This window comes from Balearica regulorum, chromosome 7 (genome assembly GCF_011004875.1).
Source record: "Balearica regulorum gibbericeps isolate bBalReg1 chromosome 7, bBalReg1.pri, whole genome shotgun sequence".
Classification (NCBI taxonomy): domain Eukaryota; kingdom Metazoa; phylum Chordata; class Aves; order Gruiformes; family Gruidae; genus Balearica; species Balearica regulorum.
Genome location: NC_046190.1, coordinates 13,528,610 through 13,549,057, shown reverse-complemented (window position 1 = coordinate 13,549,057; position 20,448 = coordinate 13,528,610). Strand labels below are relative to the sequence as shown.

The 20,448-nt window shown below is 37.6% G+C and overlaps 1 protein-coding gene across 1 annotated transcript in view; it reads left to right on the top strand.

Annotated features, from left to right (window-relative positions):
• Positions 1–20,448, top strand: part of CFAP58 (cilia and flagella associated protein 58) — a 58,770-nt gene that overhangs the window by 20,987 nt on the left and 17,335 nt on the right. The window contains exons 10-15 of the mRNA XM_075757502.1: positions 2,044–2,205; positions 5,216–5,362; positions 8,842–8,982; positions 9,336–9,559; positions 11,563–11,674; positions 13,818–13,922. Coding sequence (XP_075613617.1) covers positions 2,044–2,205; positions 5,216–5,362; positions 8,842–8,982; positions 9,336–9,559; positions 11,563–11,674; positions 13,818–13,922 — 891 coding nt within the window. The remainder of the gene's footprint in view (positions 1–2,043; positions 2,206–5,215; positions 5,363–8,841; positions 8,983–9,335; positions 9,560–11,562; positions 11,675–13,817; positions 13,923–20,448) is intronic.

Below are 20,448 nucleotides of genomic sequence, written 5' to 3'. Positions count from 1 at the left end.
AAAACCTAATGCTCAACAGGCATATCACTAAGACCATGGCAGCACTTGGAGTGCTTAAATAAATGTAAGCAAATAAGGATGGCACCATTACTGAGATCTTGAGTAGGTTCACTGAACTGAACAGGTAACCAACAGTACATGATAGTTAAGCATACAAATAAAAAAACCGTACAGGGTACAGAAGAAAGCTATGAATATGTAATACTTCTGCTTAGCTTTTGCCCCTCATTGCCAAATATGAGAAGTGTAGTGTGCTATCAACTAAATCAGAATTGAAGATGCTCAGCCTGCCACAGGGCTCTGTTGGGAAACATTGCATGTACCTTTTCTTTATTTATAAGGGAGAATGATTGGGGTTTAATCATTCCTGAAAAAGCGGAGTCAGCATCCAGCCTGTGAGCACAACTCGGCAAACTTGGTCCACAAGCTTATTGCACTTACATTGTATCAACACCAAGTATAAGACTCACAAATGCAGTGACCTACTTTCAAATCTTGCTCCAGCCTGTGATCACCATAGTGCAGACAGAAAACGTGCCTTACTGATTTCTTCTCCCTACTGTTACTATTGGCAGGTTGTTTTAACAGAAAAGGAAAAGGCAGGAGTAGGTTATAAACTGGGACTGTATTTTTTGTATTGCACTGTAAGCAGTTCCTGGGGTGCTCTGCAGTCAGCTACAAATATGCTGGAATAGTGCTCCTACTGCTGTAATAAAATTTTCTATATTTAGCTATCCCCAATCTTCAAAGTTGGTTGGAGGTACGTGGTAGAATGATCAATTAATTAAGCTCCTGCCCCATAGTTAGACCATAGGCTTTACTGCTAAGCGAGGGACAACACTGTTGACTACAAACTTCGCAGTTATTGACTATTTAATGTAAACATTTTTTATTATTATTATTCTGCTTTGACATATGAACATAAATCTTAGCTCAAACTGCTACCTTCAAAAACAGTCAGGAGAACTGGATATGAAATGCAGTTGTAAATGCACTTCTCTCCTGGATTTTGTCCATGTGATTCCTCAGCTTTTTCTTTAATGCTTGATCTTTTTCCCAGCTTTAAGGGTGGCATTGTTTTCTCCTCCAGCCAGTGAACCTGAAAAATTATGTTCTTGATGTCTATGCTTCTTAGTTTTCTTTTTGTTTCAATCTTCTTTCTTTGTAATGCTGGATTCCATTTGAATACTGCTTGTTTGTGCTACTCACTTGTCAACTTTAGTCAGCAGGAGGAAGATCCTTACATCTAAAAAAAATAAATTAGGAAGCCCTAATGACTAGCAACTATTTCTATTTTTTCTCCTTCAATGTAGTAATTCTTATGTATTGTTATAGTGATAACTGTTTAAAAAGGTGTCTGTAAAATTTTGTCTTTTTGGTTATTGATACTGCATGTGATCGTCATCTTTCTACAGTCTACAATACTCCATTCTCTTTAGGTAATCTTCATATAATTGTTTCTAATCCTTCATAGAAGCAACTAATGGCAATTACTTGCTTATTTAGATCAAGTGTAAGTTACATTAACTGACTTTCTCACTATTGTAATTATATATCAACAGTTTGTGATCATGTGTTTATTAAAGAAAAGCTGGTTGTTAGAAGATAGGAGTACATGCAGGGCTTCTTGGCAAAACATGTGTTTCTATTTATCTTATCATACAGCTGACATCCAAAACAACATACAAAGTCTAGCTTTGCTCTATAAATAACCTAAGGCTATTCTTGATAAAAGCTGTTTATGATGATTTTATTGAACCTGCTCAGTAGCAATATTTTCAGTAGCTTCTTTTTAAATTAAATATGTGCACGTCTATAAGTTTTAGTCTTGAACAAACCCTAGTATCAGATTAAAATTTTCTCCCACATAAGCAAACCATAAAGTTTAAACTTGTATTTGGACTGAAGTGATTTTTAGCTGTAGCTAAAACTTATCACAGGGATTTGAACTTGTCATCTTAGAAGAAAATCACAAACACTGCCCCATCCCTATAATCTTGTGATAATGGTTTAACTGTGTTCACTTTCTTCTTTCTGCTCCAGATCCTCCAGCACCTGAAAGACATTGAAATACGGGAAATGCAGATCTGTGACTATGAGAAGAAAATAGAAGAGTCTGCGATTAAATTAAAACAGCAACAAAATAGCTGTGAAGTTGTGAGAACCGAGAGGAACCTGTACAGTAAAAATCTGATTGAAGCTAAGGTAGAAGGATACTTTTCTCCTTGTGCTTCTCTCTCTCTGCTCTTGTTGGGTTTTTTTCTGATCTAATTTTAATTTGTTAAAAGGAAAGCTCACTGGGTAAATGGCAGAAGCGGTTTCTTCATTCCTGTGTGTTTTGGGGAAATTAATATTTTAGGTCCCTGACAATTTATCTGGAGAGTTTGTATTTGGACTGGAAATAGGAATTCACAGTCATCATGTGGCAATATTTCTGCTTCAAACCACGCATAAAATCAGAGTACACGAGCTACGGAATCATAAAACCCTATCAGAGAAGAAACTTTTTCTGTTCCATCCTGGCTCCACTCTGTTCTGTCCCTTTAGGAGTTGTCTGCATGTATGGAAAATAGGGTGTAAGGGGAATAAGATTGCCTCCTTAGCCCTGAATGCATATGTACATTACTGTGAATCATAATTTAGAAAGCAGAGGGGACGCTTTCCCAGCTGAAGTGGAATTTTCTGACAGAACTCAACACTTCCACCTCGCTTGTTCCTTTCAGGGAGTGTCATTTTCCTCAGATAATGGTTGTCTCCATTCATATCTCGTCCTTGGGGATCTCACTAACAATATTAGAGGAAGAGAACAGATCACTTAAGGATACACTCTCTTATTCTGCTGTAAAGATCTAATATACTACACAAATCCTATTGCAATTGGCAGAGATTGGGACCTTGGATAGCTGTGATTTACAGCCTTGGGTTATTTCAGAATAAGGATTTATAACATAAACATATATAGTAGATAACAAATTTCTGCTCTGGTTTGAATAGGTAGGTGTTTTGCCTGAGCAGCAGATGAGAATGAACTGTCCATGTTCCTATCCAACCAGGTGCACAATTTGATTAGGAATGAACCATTTTGCCATTTATGTGGGATGCTTTACTTGACCTTTGTCTGCCTCTCATCAGTGGACATAGTGCTGGGATTCTCACTGCTCCCAAACAATCTCTCAGCAGAAATAAGGGTGAAAAATTGCAACACTGGTGATTTTTTGTTTTTGATATACAACATAAATTGCATACTTATAAAAAGCTGGCAGCTATATGCTGAGTTACAAAACAAAGCAGTGAACTCATCAGCCTTTTCAGGTTTTGAATGTTATATGGTGGTATATACAAAGCTGTTCGTGGTTCCAGTTGTTAGAGGTTGGTATTTAGACTTTAATAGCTTACTTGGCTTACCATATAACTCTTTAGCAAGTCCTGTGTGAGAAAACAGCTGACCCCCAAAGTTCTTTTGGCCAGGGCAATATTATGTGTAGCTGTGAAAAAAATAGCCATTCATAGTTCAGTAGCAGGTCACCCAGTCATGAAAGAAAAAAAAAAAAAAGAGGGTTGTGTTAAAAATGATGGTAAATTCTTTTTCCTTTTGGGAAGGAAAACTTATTAACACAAGCTTATTTAGATAAAGCTAGATGTAAGTATTTTTTGATTGCTCAGCGTGGAAAGATCCCCTGTTGCCCACCTTGCTAGTAGTCTCCAGAGTACCATAATCTTCAGCTCAGTAAAATCTCTTGGAAAAGACATGCTGGCAGTCTGTTAATATGAGATAAATATCTGATATTTCATCCTTGGGGTTTCTTTTGGTGTTAGGAGCTCATTTGTTTAAGCAAGTTGATTAGGAGACTTGTTTGCAAAAATTGTGTGTTCTTACTCTTCTTCACTAAATACAGAATTAGGAATGTATTTGGGTATATGTCCAGGTACCAGATTTTAAATCTGTCTCATCTTTTACAATATTGAGAGATTTATAGGCTATTTAGCAAAGACAACTTTTAATATGATTTCTGCATTCATAGGAGTGACTGAACATGCAAACAGGTAAGCCTAGTGGCATACTACTACATTTATTTCTGGTTCATTTAATTTGCTGTACATGGGCCAAATCTAAGGCCACACAATTCTGTGTGGGATCTAAGGATTGAGGACTGTCAGACTACTAATCTGTACTTTCTCAGTACTGTTTGTGAAGACTGCCATGACTCAAGATCTTGCTTAACTGTGTTAAGCATCTCATGCACGAGAACATCACTCTCTTTCAAGTAAATCCACACCCTGGTAGACAGTGCTGAAAGAGCTCTAAGCTACCCTGGTTTTGTGCTGAAACAGAATGTATGGACATGAAAGGTGATGATGTTTTCTCAGTGAGGTGGCAGCCTCTGGCAGAGGAGTAATAGCTTCTAAAGCTACTTTCATTAGATCCAGAAGAGCATGTCTGTCTAAGCACTGAATTTATTAGCTTCCATTTCATGTTACAACATGTGCCATCACTGCAATGAGTTGAAACAGTTTCTTAATTTTGTACGGGCAGGCCCCTCTGTGCTGTGAGTAGTAGTCCTAGTGACCTGATCTTTCTGCAGTGCTACCAGGCTTTTTGTTCTGTGTTTTGAGCTTAAAATACATGCTAAATATTCTTATACCAGGGACTTCTCAATCTCTGACCACACTCGATTCTCTCTTGTACCTATATGCAAGCTAGCACATAGGCAAAACGGAGGTAAGCATTTCCTGTACTCCCTTGCAGGCATATAGCTATCTTACTCATGAGCATGTTTATTTGCACAAAACCAGCTTCTTTCCAAACATTTGTGCCCAACTGCATACACCCTTATTGAAAACATTTTACTAGAAGCATGGAAACAGATGGGTAGGATCAGAATCTTATTAAGTTGCATTGACTGCTAGTTCTTATCCTGTGTCCAGCACTTTAAATTAAATGGCTTATTATACTCATAACTGATGATCACTGTTTTTGTCAATGTGTCTTTTACAGGCTTTTTTAACTGCAAATTCATGCTGGCATAAACAAAACCTTGTCATTTAATGAAACTGATTTGTTCTGTTAGTTTAAAAAGTAATGTCTTGTGGTACGTACAACAGATCTCCTCTCAAGCACTGTGTTTATATTTTCCAACATCAAAATACTCTGAACTCCCAAGCACAAACTTGCTCTTTTTTGATCCCTCTTTGTGATCACTTCCTGTCCTATTAGGATGAGATAGCAGAAATGAAGAAGAAGCTGAAAACTGTGATGCATCAGGTGGATCAATTGAAAGAGGAGATCATGGACAAAGAAGCAGCCCTTGTGAAAGCACATCTAGAACATCAACAAATAGAGAAGGAGAAGGAATCGCTGAAAGTAAGCGTCTTTATACATACGCCTTCTTCCAAAGGATGGTTTCCATGATTTCACAGGCTGCATCATGTTCCTGGTCTGTGCTAGTTGTTTTGCTGTATTTTAAAAAAACTGTTCTGTAATGGAAGCACAAGATCTCAGTACCCTTTAGAGGTATTAGTTACACAAATCTTCTGTGTATCTGATAAATTTAATCTCTGCCTATAATTAATCAGAAAGGTCCTGGATTGTTGGTGGGAAGCTTTAAATCTCTTGGTGACTGACAAGATTTACTAAAAAGTTCCATTTTGCTTGCAGAAATGTGGATTTTGGGGATAGCGTGATTCTAGCAAACTTTTTAATATAGAGCCTTATAATGCAAGTTTTTCTTTTTAAAAACTTTCTCCTCTCTGTTATTTTAAGTGCAAACCCCATTATATTACACTTCACAATCTTGTATTTCTGTGTGACTAGCAAGCATTAGTCTTCTGGGAGTTAGGCAGTGCCTTTTAGTAGGTCCCTCTACACAGAAAGTTATTTTAATATTGTGGTATAAAGCAGCAAGAATCTGTTTTAAATCAAAGGAAATCTGAGCTTGAAGCTCTGGTTCTTCTTCTCAGCACTGGCTGTAGCCCATCCTTAGATAAGCTATTAGATTTGTGGTGATATCTCAGCCCAATTTGCTGTGCTCTCAAAAATCTCAAGAAGTTTGTGTCCACAGCAGCTTATTTTTTCTCTTCACTAAGCACTAAAAAACCCCCCAAAACCACGAAACAAATACCACGACCCTCCCACCCCTGAAAAAGTCCCCTGCCACTTTCCACAATGTTTGCTTTTGTCAGTTTATTGCTATGCTGCAATAACTCCCTGAGTTTTCAGCCCTTCTCAGCACATTACAGTTAGGACAAGATGTCAATAGAGCATTGTAAAAGGGTGATGGATTTGTGTTCATGTACCTGATCTGTCTCAGAGTTGTTCTATCAGTGATGGAGAAGTCAAACAGCGTCTCATTTCCTGTGTGCAGCTTTCTGCCTTAACTAGTCCCCAATTCTGTCTCATCACCTCAGAACTGTCTGCCACCCATTTGACAAACATATGATTGCTGCATGGTTTACCCACTCAATTATTCACTAGCAAGTATGTCCATACACTGACATCACATTACTGACTAGCTTCAGGGCATTGTGGTCTTCTACCTGAGTGTCTCTACTGAATCCTAAAGCAGAGGAGAATTCGAAGAGGGAGCTGATTGACACAGGCACAAAAGAACCCAATTATTTGTGTAGAAGCCGGCTTCAATTTGTCCTGTTTGTGCTGATGTGAAGGAAGCAAGCTGTTCCTAGGAAATCAGTTTAAAGAATGAGCTAAAGCATGGAGGACTGAGATTCATAGGAATGAGATTATACAGACATTGGATTTATGCTTGCCTCAGCTGGCATAAAGGTCTTAAAAATGTGTAATCATGGTAAATGAAACAGAGGACGTCTGATCCAAGCTCCATTACAATGACATCGTTTGGTTTCAGTTGGCCTTCATACAGGCTTATGGATCAGACTGGTTTGACAAAGCATCCGAATGTTGAAAAATATGTATCTGAAAGATGTACGAACTATGGTCCTCCAGGTTTGAGCTGCTGTCAGGTGCTTTTGTATATTTTTGTAGATGTTCATGCATGTCTCTTTCTTTTCTTTTCTTTTTTTTTTTTTTTAGCATTTGCTAGAAATCTGGATGTAAAATCTCTGACTTCTTGTTGTTCAAGCATTCTGTGTCCAGCCCCAATTATACCTGTTATAAAATTTGTATTTTCCTCTCACCTCTAGAACAAATTAAAAAACCTTCTTCACTTACCTTAATATTTCAGAATCTAAACAAGAATTGGGTTTGAGATGTTGGCATAGATCCCCTATAAATTATTCTTTCTTCCTTCAGTTCTTAGAAACTTTTTGAACCAACGTTACATGAGCGGTGCAGATTTACAGCAGTTTCAGACTTGACCATTTTTCTGCTTGCACAGTGACTGTATTTATTAATTTTCTTTTCTCTTACCTAATGTACACAGACCCTCATACTGTAGTTGTTAGCATATTTAATCTCATTGAAAGTCCTGTTGGCCTGTGGGGCCTTTGTGTGGCTTAAAGTGTTCATGTTCTTTACTGTACAAGGCACTTCAGATTTATTTTAAGTTAGCGCATTCCACTGAGGAGATTTGGTTATATGAATGTTTGCTGCCAACATCTAATACCACTTCTTGTTTACCACCCATATTTTTTTTGACATAAGGAGAACATAGAATTTTGATATATTAAAAAAATATTATCCAGCAATGCCAAATGCATGAGCAGTTTTACATTTGTAGACAGCTTTTGCACAATGTTGATTGCATTTCAATATGAAGTGTCTTGCATTTTTATTCGGCTGATGGATTCTGATGATCATCCAACACTGAGTAAGAGAGATATGAGTGTTGCACATATGGGAAAATGAGAATTTTATTAAAGAAAATAAGAATGGAACAAGCTATTTTATTATGAAGATGGAACACTTTCTGTCTTAAATCAATGTTTTTGCAGGTGCAGCCTTCATCACAGCCTCATTCTTTCAGCATTGGATGATGCACTTTCTGAAAAGGCAGCTTGAACATCATCCTTTATAAGGGTCAGAGTTGTGGCAAAGTCTTTGAGTCAAGGCTTGAAAGTTTTCGTGTCTGTGAAAATGGACTGTAGTCAGCTAGTTCCATCTTGGCTCTAATTGCCTAGCAATGACAGAAATTTCTCATAATCCAAGAAGAACTTATTAGTTTTTATCTACGTGCATGCCTTGAATTATAGAGTTCATGACAATAGGATAGAATTATTGGGCAGATTCCAGTGTTTCTGTTAGTGGTGTGCAATCACTGTAACAATGCATTACTTCTCCTGGCCTTAGGGACAGCCCCTGTTTTCCCAGTCTTCTCATCTGCACAGCCAGTAAAAAAGTGCTAAAGCTCTTTAACTTTGCTCTTCCATGCCTGGCTGCCATATTTTCCATGAATTCTGGCTGTCTCAAGTTGAGTCTAATTTGTATTACATAGCATAGATTCCTTTCCAGCAAGGTGAGCTATCCTTTCTTACATCCCAGCCTGGCTCTGAACTTACATCACCTAGATTTTCATAACATAACAACTCCATTGAAAAGCTTGCCAAACATGACCTTTTTTTAAAAAAATTTTATTAAATGAAGTGCCTCTGAATTACAATTTGAACCATTGTTATAGATAAAAATCCATCCAGATTTCTGTTGTGTATAACACAACAATATTAAAATTCTCTTTACAACATTTCTTTATGGGTCTTCATGCTTGTTTGTCTTAGTGATTTGTTCTCAAAAACTAACAAAACATGTAGCTCTCAGGAAACTAAAAGAATGTATGAGATTTTAATAAAAATCCTAATTCTTAATCCTAGGTTTATATAACGTGAAGTTGTTACTAAGCACAGTTTACCTACATTCTTTGACTCCATTAGGCTGAACTCCTTAAGATGAAAAAACAGGCTCTGGAAACAAAACACTTTATAGAAAATCAGGAGGCAGAAGAGAGAAAACTCCTAAAAATCATTGCTGAAGCTGATGCTGAGAGGGTGAAGCAGAGCAAGGAATTTGACCAGGTAAGAATATCTAATTTGGCTTTTCAAAAATGCTGCATTCTGTTCCCTCATTTGTCCAGTGTATTTTTAAGATCAAGATCCTCAGCTACTGTAAATGTGGTACTACTAAAGCTTTATAGTTCTGTTGAAACAAAAATGTTAAGATACTGAAGTGAATGGAATATGTAGCTTATATTATTCAGGTGACTAAACCCTTACAGGGGAAACTATTAGCCTCTTGCCATTTTTCTTTGACTAATAACAGTGAAACCTCTTAATGCATGTTATTTTATCTGATACAAATATAGTCATGATACTTTGGGATTGTACTTAGAAACTGTAACTCAGATTATTGCTTTGCCCTGCATCCTTAGGTTATCAATGAGAGAGATATCCTAGGGTCCCAGCTTGTTCGGCGCAATGATGAGGTGGCTCTGCTCTATGAAAAGATAAAAATCCAGCAGTCCATTTTGAACAAGGGTGAAACCCAGTACCGACAAAGAATGGAAGATATCCGAATTCTCAAGCTGGAGATCAAAAAACTTCGGCGTGAAAAGGGGATACTTGGCAAGAGTGTGGCTAACGTGGACGACCTCAGGTAGAAAAACTGATTGAATACATTTCCATAGTGACTGCATCCATGATTCTGTGTTTGAGGTAAAAAATATGTTTTATGCATAGTAAAGATTTGTATCAACAAACATTATACCTTGGAGGAGGGGATTGTTTGGTTTGACCTGAAACTGGATTAAATTCACAAAACAACTTATCAGCAATTAAGAAAATTAAAATATAAGAAGGAGGAAAAAAGAAATCTTGGCCAAAGTTGAAATAGTTTCCATATATCCCCTTGTACTGTGAGTTACTGCCTACAGAATAAACTTGACAGACAGCAGCAGAAAAGGTGTTCATAGTTCAGTGAGCTACTTAGTGGTACCCAAGGCCCAAATTAGTGGAACTGCTTTTTATTAGGCACTCCACAGAGGATGGGGAACATTTGACATATTTATAGCAAACCCCTGCACATTTTCAGAGCTCTCTCCTTCCAGATTTATATGTAGACTTGCTCTCTGAGAACGATTTAGTTAAATTTTCATTGAAGGTTGTGTTTCTTTAAAACAGAAGTTTAATAGCCCCAATCTGATTTATCTCCTCCTCCTCTGGCTTAATGCTTCCCTTCTTTTTTTAACTCTCCAGTATTTGAGGTGTATTCTTTGCTGATGGGAAACTATTGTTGTTTTCTGTAGAATCAGTTTTGGTTTGTGAGGGGAGGCAGCTATGTTTTTAGCAGATAACCATCATACTAATTCTATGTAGCTACCACAGTTTTGGGTGAGGTCTTTAGCTTAACTGTATCAGTATAATTCCATGGCGTTCACTGGAGCAAATTAACTTCAGTCCATGGTTAGTGCCATTGACTCCAGTGGAATTATGCCAGTCTGATTTGGTGTAACAGAAAAGAGAACTGGGCACAGAACATTAGCAATTGCAGTTTTCATCGACTGACTGCAGACAGGAATAGGATTTGAACTTGCTGCCCAAATGCATTCAGCTGAAAGTCTGTTACTGTATTGAAACTCAGTGACGGTATTGAAGTATAGTGTGATGCATGCCATGATGGGTGGATCAATTCTTGCTAACTGCAGCAGCAATCACATACTTTAATGAAGTCCAAAACCATCATGAAAACTGCCTGTCGAAAGACTCCATTTATCACTTGTGCTGCTAATTAGCTTTCTTGATTTGCCAATTGGAGATGTGGGTTTTTTCCTCTTCCATAACCTTGTCCAACCTCACAGTTAAAAAAGGTCTTTTTCTCTCTAGTGAGCTAAATGCAACTCTGAGCTTACCAGGAAAAGATTCAGTGGAGGGGCAGGCATGTGGTGATCCTCCACCCCCTTTTTCCTTGGAGAACTTACAGGATTCACCCACCAAAGTGATAAGGGGTGGACCATTGCAGAATATGCCTCTTTTTTTCCTGCCCCTTGACCCCCCACCCATCCCCACCATAGGACTGTAGTTGTCAAAGCATCGTGGAAGTGCTCAATTAATTTTAAATTTGGCAAAAAATAACTCCTGAAATTCCTTGAGGAGAGGTAGTAGGAGAAAAAGAAATCAAACCTAGGTTCTCTAAAGAACAGTGTCCATCATACTTAGGTCCTAGAGTGTGTTTTATTTACTGGATTGTGTGAGCCATGTAGACTTAAACTTCTTTCAAATACAAGCTGTCAGATTCAATACACGGGTAACTTGGTATGAATCCATAACTAATTTGTAGGTTATTCTAGATGAATTAACTGTCCTTCTGGCCTTAATGTACATGGGAAGATGTGGGCAGTGAGATTCAGTGGGCTCTGGAAGAAATATCCCAGGAGCTGATGAAAGGTCCCTTTTTTGAGCCATTCTTACTAAAGTGAATGAAGATGTCTGTATTATCTTATGGTTCTACCTGCTCAGTGGTATCAGTGTCAACTATTAATCATAGAAGTCACTTTACTGGTGCTGTAATGCATGGGAGAATAGTTAATGTTTATTAGTGCCTTGGTCACATTGATGCGGTTTTGATGTGGTTTTTTCTTTTTGTTTTATCCTGGTCTTAAGACAGGAGGTTCATCACATGCGGAAGGAACTATTAAGGGAACAGACTCGGTGCAAAATTTTGGAAGAAGAACTGGAGAATCCCTTGAATGTTCACAGATGGAGAAAATTAGAGGTGATGTCTCAGCATTTCAAGTTCCCAAAGCCCATATTGTCAAATCAGTGACACAGCACAAAGCCTATTGAGTTTACTGTTATGCAAATTATATGGAGGGGCAGGCAGACTGAAATTTCCATAGTACCAGTGGAATGGTTAACTGCTGAATGGTTTCCTTGCACAATGCAATCAGTGTTATTTTTGTGTCACTTTCTCAATGAAAAATTGCAGAGGGATTTGCAAAGAGCCAGTCAAATGCTAAAGGAAATAAGAACGCATAAGGTGAATTTAAAAGGAGGTGATTCCTTGACATGGATGATGAGAAAGAGGATGATACAGGAAAGATACAATCCTACTCTCACCAATTAGAGAGATGTGTATGCGAGGAAAGCCAGAATTAGAAAGAGTCATGGGACAGGTAGACTTGGGGAATGGACAGACATGAAGTCAGAAGGTAAATTACACCTGCAAGAAAAGGAAGAGGCATCCACATAAACACTGGTGGGCTCCCAAAAATAGCCATTCCAGGTAATGTGAGTTCAACTGTTACGTAAACAGCAAATCTAAATTTTCACACTATTTGAACCTGCAAAATGAAGGGGAAAAATTAAAAAAAAAAGTAAAGCACAGACCAAATATATGAACATCAATTGGCATCACTGGATATTTTCAAAGTAAGTCAGAGCCAGCTGACATTTCTGTCGCATGTATCTCTGATCTGATGCCAGCCTAGGTTGGTTAGCTGCTCTAATAATGAGTAGTAACATGCTTGTCCCTACAGCAGCAGAGCTGAATATTTTGACCGTGCTTACGAGCATGATAGTTAGTTTCTGATCTTTCCATGCTGAGCTTAAAGCTGAACTGTGTGTTTAGCTTTTCTCATGGAAATAAGATAAAATAGAGGATGCTGAACTAGGTTAAAGACATCTAGATACTATCTCCAGCAGCACGTTGTAACAAAGGAAAACCAGGCCAGTCAAAACATCCAGTGTTGGGAAAACGAATGTATGAATAGACTGATAATGGGAAATGACATCCTTCCATTCTAGGTCACTGGTTTGTATTTGGAACACAGAAAGGCCAGCAGATGGCAAGATCCATATGAAATAATCCTGATGGGGTTTTGGTTCAATTCCTAATGAACAAACACCCTCATATCACTACACTTGTCATAAATTGGCATCTTGATTGGGCAGTGCTATAAAAAAATCAAGGACTGAGTGGGTCATGGGGACTGAACTTCTTTTTAGCCTGGTTTCTCAGGAAATGATGTTGTGTTGTGAGCACTGCATGCGTATCTGTGTTAGTGTCCCAGTTAGACTTGAATTGATTAGTCAATTTAGATAAAATCAGACAAAGGATTAAGAGCTGTGAGATACCAAGTTCCTTATAAGCTCAAGCAAATATGCATAGGGTGAGACTTTATTGGAGCCTTTACTGGAGTGTGAATTTAATCCTTATAAGCCACCAGAGACACCACATGAGAGAAGAGAAACCACATGGGAGAGAGGTGTTGTGAATCCCTGAGTGGGGAAAAGCTTCAGTCAGAGTTTGCTCCATATTAAAGGGTCCAACAAGAAGATATGAAGTGGTAGGAAAGTAAGCTTTGCTGGCTGCTCCTCACAGAGTTATTTGTTTGCTCCTTAGAGCTTCCTCTACATGCAATCTGTGACAAAAGAATGAAAAGGGAAGAAGGAGAGACATTTACTAGGTCCTGGTCTTAACTTCTCAATCTGTTTCAAAAGACTATATTGCAGTTACACTTTCTTTTGTTCAAGATAGAAATCTTCCACTCCTCAAAACTTAATTGACACAGTTTGAAATTCTGAAAACAGTGGGAAGTACTTGCACTGCTTTGTTGGTTGGGGGTTAAGCTCTGAAAGACTTCTATTTATATTAGTTGTTTTGAGGAGGATTGATGAGGGTAATAGTGTTAAACATGAACATGCTCCAACTGATCTTCAAGAAGCAGAGATTCCAGTTTCAGGACTGCTTGTATAAATGCCATTTAAAAAAACCCAAACACTTCTGCCCCCCCCCCCCCCCCCCCCTTTTATATTTGTCACTTTTTGACGCTTAGATATTATGAGTTTCATTTGCAAGCAAGAAACACTAACTTGTTGTAATGTATAATTTTTGAGACTGCTTTGCTTCTGTCTAGGCCAGTGACCCAAGTACCTATGAGCTGATTCAGAAAATACAGAGACTACAGAAGCAGCTTATCAGCAAGACAGGTGAAGTGATAGAGAAAGAATTGCTCCTTCAGGTACTGCAGCATCATTATTTTGTTGTGTCTTATTAACATATTCAACTTACTCTGCATTCTCTGTCTGCTCAGATGTGCTTCCTGAATGTTATTTAGATGTATGACTTTGAATTTCTTTTGCATGCCCCTTAGATAGCTTTAGATGGCAGCACTGGCTCACTGAAAGAGAACAAATAGCATCTGATTAGTTGATTTTTTTATATCCTGGTTACTGATACCTGGACAACTCTGGAAAAGAAAATTAAAGGTTTGCTTTAGTTTATTCATGTCATAGATTAGTCTTCAAGTCAGTGTCAGTTTTGGAAAGGCTTTTTTGTCCTTTTAAACATGCCTGTTGTGACCAGGGCATGAAGGAAAATCTTGGTTTATTCCATTTGTGCTTAGCTTGGCTTTTGGCAGAAGGAATCCTACAGAGTTTGTGTGATTTAGATATGTTGCTGTCTGGGCCATATTTGATTTCAAGGTCTTTGTGCTGAACTTTGCCAAAAAGTAATTTTTGTGATAGCTTATCTTTTTTTAACTGTATCAGATGTCACTTAACCCCAGTGATACCAACAAGATTTATGTTGTAGAATCAAGGATAGACTAAATTCCTGTAGTGCAAACATTGCTATCGAATATAACAAAAAAGGACTGTCTTTGGGCTTCAACCATCGGTGTAAAAATGGGAAATTAGTCTCCTCTCTGGTGACTGTAGGGATAGCTACAGCTTGCCAGCTCTAGGTATGATTTTAACATCTTGGTCTTAAATATCCTAATAGTATTGATGCCTATGTTTGGTATCCCTTAACGGAGAGTAGAATGTGACCTGAAGCTCCTTCTGTCTTGAGAAGCTAAGCAGCTATTATCAAGGCAGGGTTTGTCTGTCTTTATTGTTTCATAGGAAAAAGTAGATCTGCAATTTCATTTGAAGGTAATGTATGGTGTATTATGCCTTTGCTTGGAAAAAATGTAATCTTTGTTGCATAGCACTGAAATGCTGTCAGTGAAATAGTTTGTTAGCTTAAATAAAATGTAGCAAAAATAGCTTCAAATTTGCTGTGCTTTACCCATGCACAAACCCAATTTTGTTAGGTTTTCACATAGTCTCTACTGCATATCTTGCCTTACCCTTGGTGTGCTCCCATTTAGCTATTATCCTGATTTAGAAGGGAAAAACTGACATGTAGAGGTACTAAGTTGCCTGTCTAAAAAAATTTTTGAAATAATAGGTATTTGAGCCTACGTTACTCTACTAGCCACTGGCACAATCTTTCTGTCTATGCAGCAGTCCTTCTGTGGCAACTCTACATTCTTATATTATTTTCGTAGATTGAAGTCAGTTTGGCCATATGAAATATAATTATTATATCTAGAATTGTTAATGAGATCCTTTGCGTTCTTAATTCAGGTACCAATTTCCTGTGCAACAATGCTGAAATGAAGGTCTCCTTCAGTGAGATTGATGGTAAATAAAAGGCCCAAAATACCACACTCCACATTCTATATATGGTTTAAAAAGATCTTCTCTTGCTTGCCATACATAACTGTTTTTATGTGTGCATGGCCATCATGCTGGCAAATAGGATATTTGTTGAAGGTGAAGCTTGCGGGTGTCTGTGTCTATGATTTCTGTGTGTGCATATTATGTAACTTAAATTCCCTCACATCAAAGTGTAGTAATAAAACGGAGTACAAAAAACTATGTGGATTGAATATTTAGTGTTAAAAACACCTTTGGAATTTAGAAATAACCCACGTCTGGAAATGGTTGAGCCCAGTGTCAGCAACCTGCAGTTTGATTTGTAGGGTATTCACCTTGCTGCATCCTCATGCAGAGCCATAATGTTTGTATAAGGAAAAAATAATTCAATTTATATGGTATACACTGTAGTTCTGTCTTCTGATTGTTACCTTTTTTTTTTTTTTTTTTTTTTTTTGCAAATGGTCTTTTAAATAAAAGCTGGTTTATGTAGGGAACAATGTTTCAGGATGAGCTGGATATATAAATGGAAATTTTTGCTAAGTAAGGATCACAGTATATAGATTCATGTAGAAAAGCATCTGTTTACTTTACCTGCTCCTGATGTGTATTTGATCATATCCTTTTGATTAGCTTTTTCACTATTTCTCACCTGTTAGTTCTTTAAAAATGATGCAGCTGTAAAAGCATGCTAAAGTCCATGCTATGTGATTAAAAGAATGATTTGCTATGTTTAAGTCAGAAAATTTTGATTACTGGCAGTACAGGAAGAACTCAGCTTGACTCTAAAATTCCATACAAAAAATATCTTTCTTAACCTGTCAGCAGGGCACAATTTTTGTATCAGACATTTACTGAGAGGTATTGAATATGCAACATGATGAATGTTGGGTTTTTTAGGGTGACTTTTCAGAGTTGAATGCTTTAATAAAGGTGTAGAAAGATGTTGCATGTTATAGACATTATTAAACTCTTTTCTCATTTCTGATTTATTTGTGCCCTGTAGCCACAGCATCTTAGGTTATAACCTACCAGCTCTTGCACACCAAATAGTTGTGGACATCCTGAGACTTTGAAGAGTAGCTGCAAAGCAGGTGGTCATACTTTCTCCTTTAACTTGGGCATTCTTACAGTTGTGAGCAGCTGTGCTGATGAAAAATGCTGTCTTAAAAATCAAATCCAAACCCAACATCTTGAATACTTATGGGCCATAAAACTCCAATGGCATTTTTGCCAAACATAGGAAACGTTTCTTCAGAGTTAGCCAACTTCCATGTTTGAGTCATTACCTTCCTTCTGAATTTGTGCAGTTGAAGGATACAGCATTTTTTGGTTCTTTTCTAAACCGTTGAGCAATACTGCAGGGCTTTGTGGAGAAATATGTTGTGTGTTAACCAAGGGATTTCAATGATGGGTGAAGGTCTTTGTGAACACATGTGGTATGAGCAGAATGTGTTGCATAGCCATAAGGTATAATTATTAATAAAGATAAGTGCTCTGCTGAACAAATCCCTACTGCAAAAAAAATACTTCCTCACATTGTATGTGGGGCAAGTCTCTCACGTGACTGAAGCTCTACTGCATACTGAACAGCGATGTGGTAAACTCGCAATGCAATGTATTACCTGTTAGGATTATGATTAGTGTGGTTTTAGGAACTTACCCATTAACAGTGAATTAAGCACTGCTTTATTTGTTTCAAATTTAGTTCTTTCTCTTCAGAGTGAACTCCTGTAATTTGATTTTATGTCTGACTGAGCGGAATTTTATTCAGCTGCACATCTTGGAATGGGAAGATTCATATTATATGTCAGTTACCTCCATTGTCAGTCATTTCAGAAGATTGTTTGTAAATATAGAGATGTGCAACCAAGATTTTGTGGAGCGAGGCAAAGGCATTTAAGCCTTGCATGTAGTAGTGAAAGTATTATTTATCTGTGTGTGTGTGTATATATATATATATGTTTAATTGCTATTGGTTTAAGTAAGTTGTTATCAAAGACCAGGACTGGGCAGTCAGAATGCAATGCTTCCAGGCTATTAGCATCTTGAGCTCATAGTTTCAAAGAGTGCAAGGGCAAAAGGCATGATTAGCTCATATATCTGACTCAGAGATTACAGCCAGATAACACCCACACGTTCTTGTATTGAGCCAAGTTTTGAGCTAAGTTTCAATCCCCCCAAAGAACTGATGGTCCCACTGACAGAGAGTAGGAGGAGCAGAGGGGATGCTGCTGTCTCCAGTATAAATCACAGTTTCATTTCAGATATTGTAAGATACAGGGAGGAGAAAATGAAAGGGACTTTCTCTGTGACCTTGGGCAGGTTACTTAGCTTTTGCATGCTTCACATCAAGTAAAAAGGGAATAAAATAATTGCCACTCTTATAGTGGTTTATGAATGAATGTATTAGAGACGTGACTCAATTCAGTAGTAACAATAGCTAGCTAAACACTCAAAATAGGCAGATGTTTTATTTCATTTGTGCTAACTTGGTAGTAGAGCTGTTCTATCCATTTTGAGGTTCTTGTTGCTATAGTGTCTGAATATATACATAACCATCTTTATTTCTCAGAGCTGGTACTATAGTTTCATAAAGAAATCTGCTTTAGAACAGTGTGTTACCATGTACGTTTATGCAGGCTGGCAGCTACTGAAATCAAAGTTTTCTCCCAGCTGATGGAGGAGCTTTGGGATTTGCTTCCATGTATGTGCTATACAAAATTTTTCTGCCCATTTATTATCTAAAATGCTTTTTTTTTTTCAATCTTATATAATTTTTTTCAGCCTCGTTCATGAGATCCCAGTCCTCTTGAAAATCATTTCTTTCCCTAGCTTGACAGTTTCATGAAGCATGCTTCTGCTAGGTTTTTCATTGTACTCACAGTGCTCACGTAGCTTCCATTGTACAGCACGTAATGCAGAAAAGTGTGCTCAAGTGCCGAGTAAGAGATTTGCTCATTGGACAGCCTGCTAGGGAAAATAGGAGAGTACACTCCTTTTACCTGCCTTTATTTTGGTATTCTTAAGGCCCAGTTCAGTTTTATTTTAGCTATTATCTGTACATCTTTAAAATGGCTGAGATTTACTTTACCCTCTCAAATTTGGCATTTATATATTTTCAGTGCCAAGTATAGATTCTGCTTGGATTTGAGAGTATAACCTGTTACACGTCAGGTAGTCTGAGTTGGGGATTTTTTTGGCAGAATTGTCTATTTTCATAAAAATAACTGCAATTCACTTCAGGAAACTAATGACTGTAGAATCCCTAAGAGTCTCTTTTGACCTGCTCATTATTGTTTCTCTGTCATCTTGCCTTTAGAGAGATTTTAGCAGAGGTAGTTTGGGAGTGTGCTTTGTGCGCACTGAAACTTACAGGTGAACTGTGAAATCTACTGCCAAAATACAATCCTTTCTTTACTGCACCTTTATCATTTATATATAAGTCAGCCTTTTGAAGGGATTTTTCCATCCAAAATTGAAAAGTATAAAAAGCCAAAAAGAAAGTTTCCCTTTACTAGGACTTGGCTCTTTTCTGTCTCTATTTCCTGGAGGATTTGACTCCCTCTGGAAGCACTGGATTAATGCACTATCTTGTGGCTGAAACTAGCAGTTCTCTCAGCCCTCAATTAAAGGGGTGAATATATTGAGCTTTAAGCCTTTTCTGTGCTTAAAAGTACCATTCCTACTGGCAAAAAAGTAACTTTTCTGATTTAGCTATACCAGTTCTTGAATGGCAGAAGACTTTCTTGCCAGTATAATTGCATTTAATTGTGTAGCCAGTAGCTGGCATAGCCATGTCAGCACAAAGAAATTGCACCACTATCTGAGAAAGCTAAGCTGGCAAAATTTCTTCTAACCATGGATCAAATGGTTCCTGACATGGAGGAAAAAAAAAAAAGGGGGCAGAAAAATGCTTTCTTGTCCTCACAAAAACTTAAGTGTTGTTACGTATCTTAAGGAAGAGTAGAGAGAGAAAACAGTACCCGGTGGAGTGTGGTTTTTGAGTTTATGACTCCAGTTTTAAGTTGGTGGCCAGAATTTAAATGGATTTATATTAGAATGTAGAAATGATGAATACAGTAAAGACTCAGGCCCAACATTTACTTTTTGGCTTTCAGTTGGGTATGAATCATAAAAAAAAAAAAAAATTTACTTCCCCCGTGCCATGCAGAATTGGACACTGGTGTGTCAAAGGCACACTCTAAGAATTGCCTTGATTTAGAATTGGACTCCAAAGAGAATCTCTGTTCTGTTTTCAGATGAAAAAATAATGTATTCCCATGAACTCTGGCTGTAACCCAGTTCTAACTAGTGATGAACAAAAAATATCTAATTATCAACACAATATTTTGATGTACAACAGTCTGCTGAGTTAGTGCCATCAAATTAATTTTAGTCCAGTGCCTTGAATCTGATTTGAACTGGAGTCTCCAATGCAGTATGAAGTGACATATGGAGGTACTTAATGCATCAAGTCATCCTTCAGGACTACTTTTTCAGGTTCTTTCTTTTTTGTGCTGTCCTTATATTTTCCTTTTGTTGTGCTTGAAACGTTCATTGCTGAACTAGGGCTTTGATTGGGGATTTTAACTTGACTGTAAGTGGAAATGTTTTCTATTTTAGTATTGGTGTTAAATTGAAGGATTAGTGTCTTTTAGTGGATCTATGCCTGGAGTGATGATTTCTCCATACAATTAGAATTTCTCTAGTGCCTTTTGTTCTGCCACTGATATTATTTTTCTAATTAATTTAATTATTTATATTTTTACAACTGATTGTGTATCCAGTAGGGTTCTGTGAGTTGGGCAGAACCAGTCACACAGAGAAAATTGTGGAATCATTGTGTTAATTCTTGGTTAAGTGTGTTAACACTTGGGCTCATATGTAATCCTGTGATGATGTAATAAGTGATCACATCTCGTAAACAGGAAACATAAGTCACCTGTGTGAAGGTTTATTGAGGGTCTACAGATCTACCTGAAAGTTTGGTGTAAGTCTTAAGAATTCAATAGGAATTTGAGGGATGTTTAGTTCTTGCCCTAGCTCTCCTCCGAAAGGAGT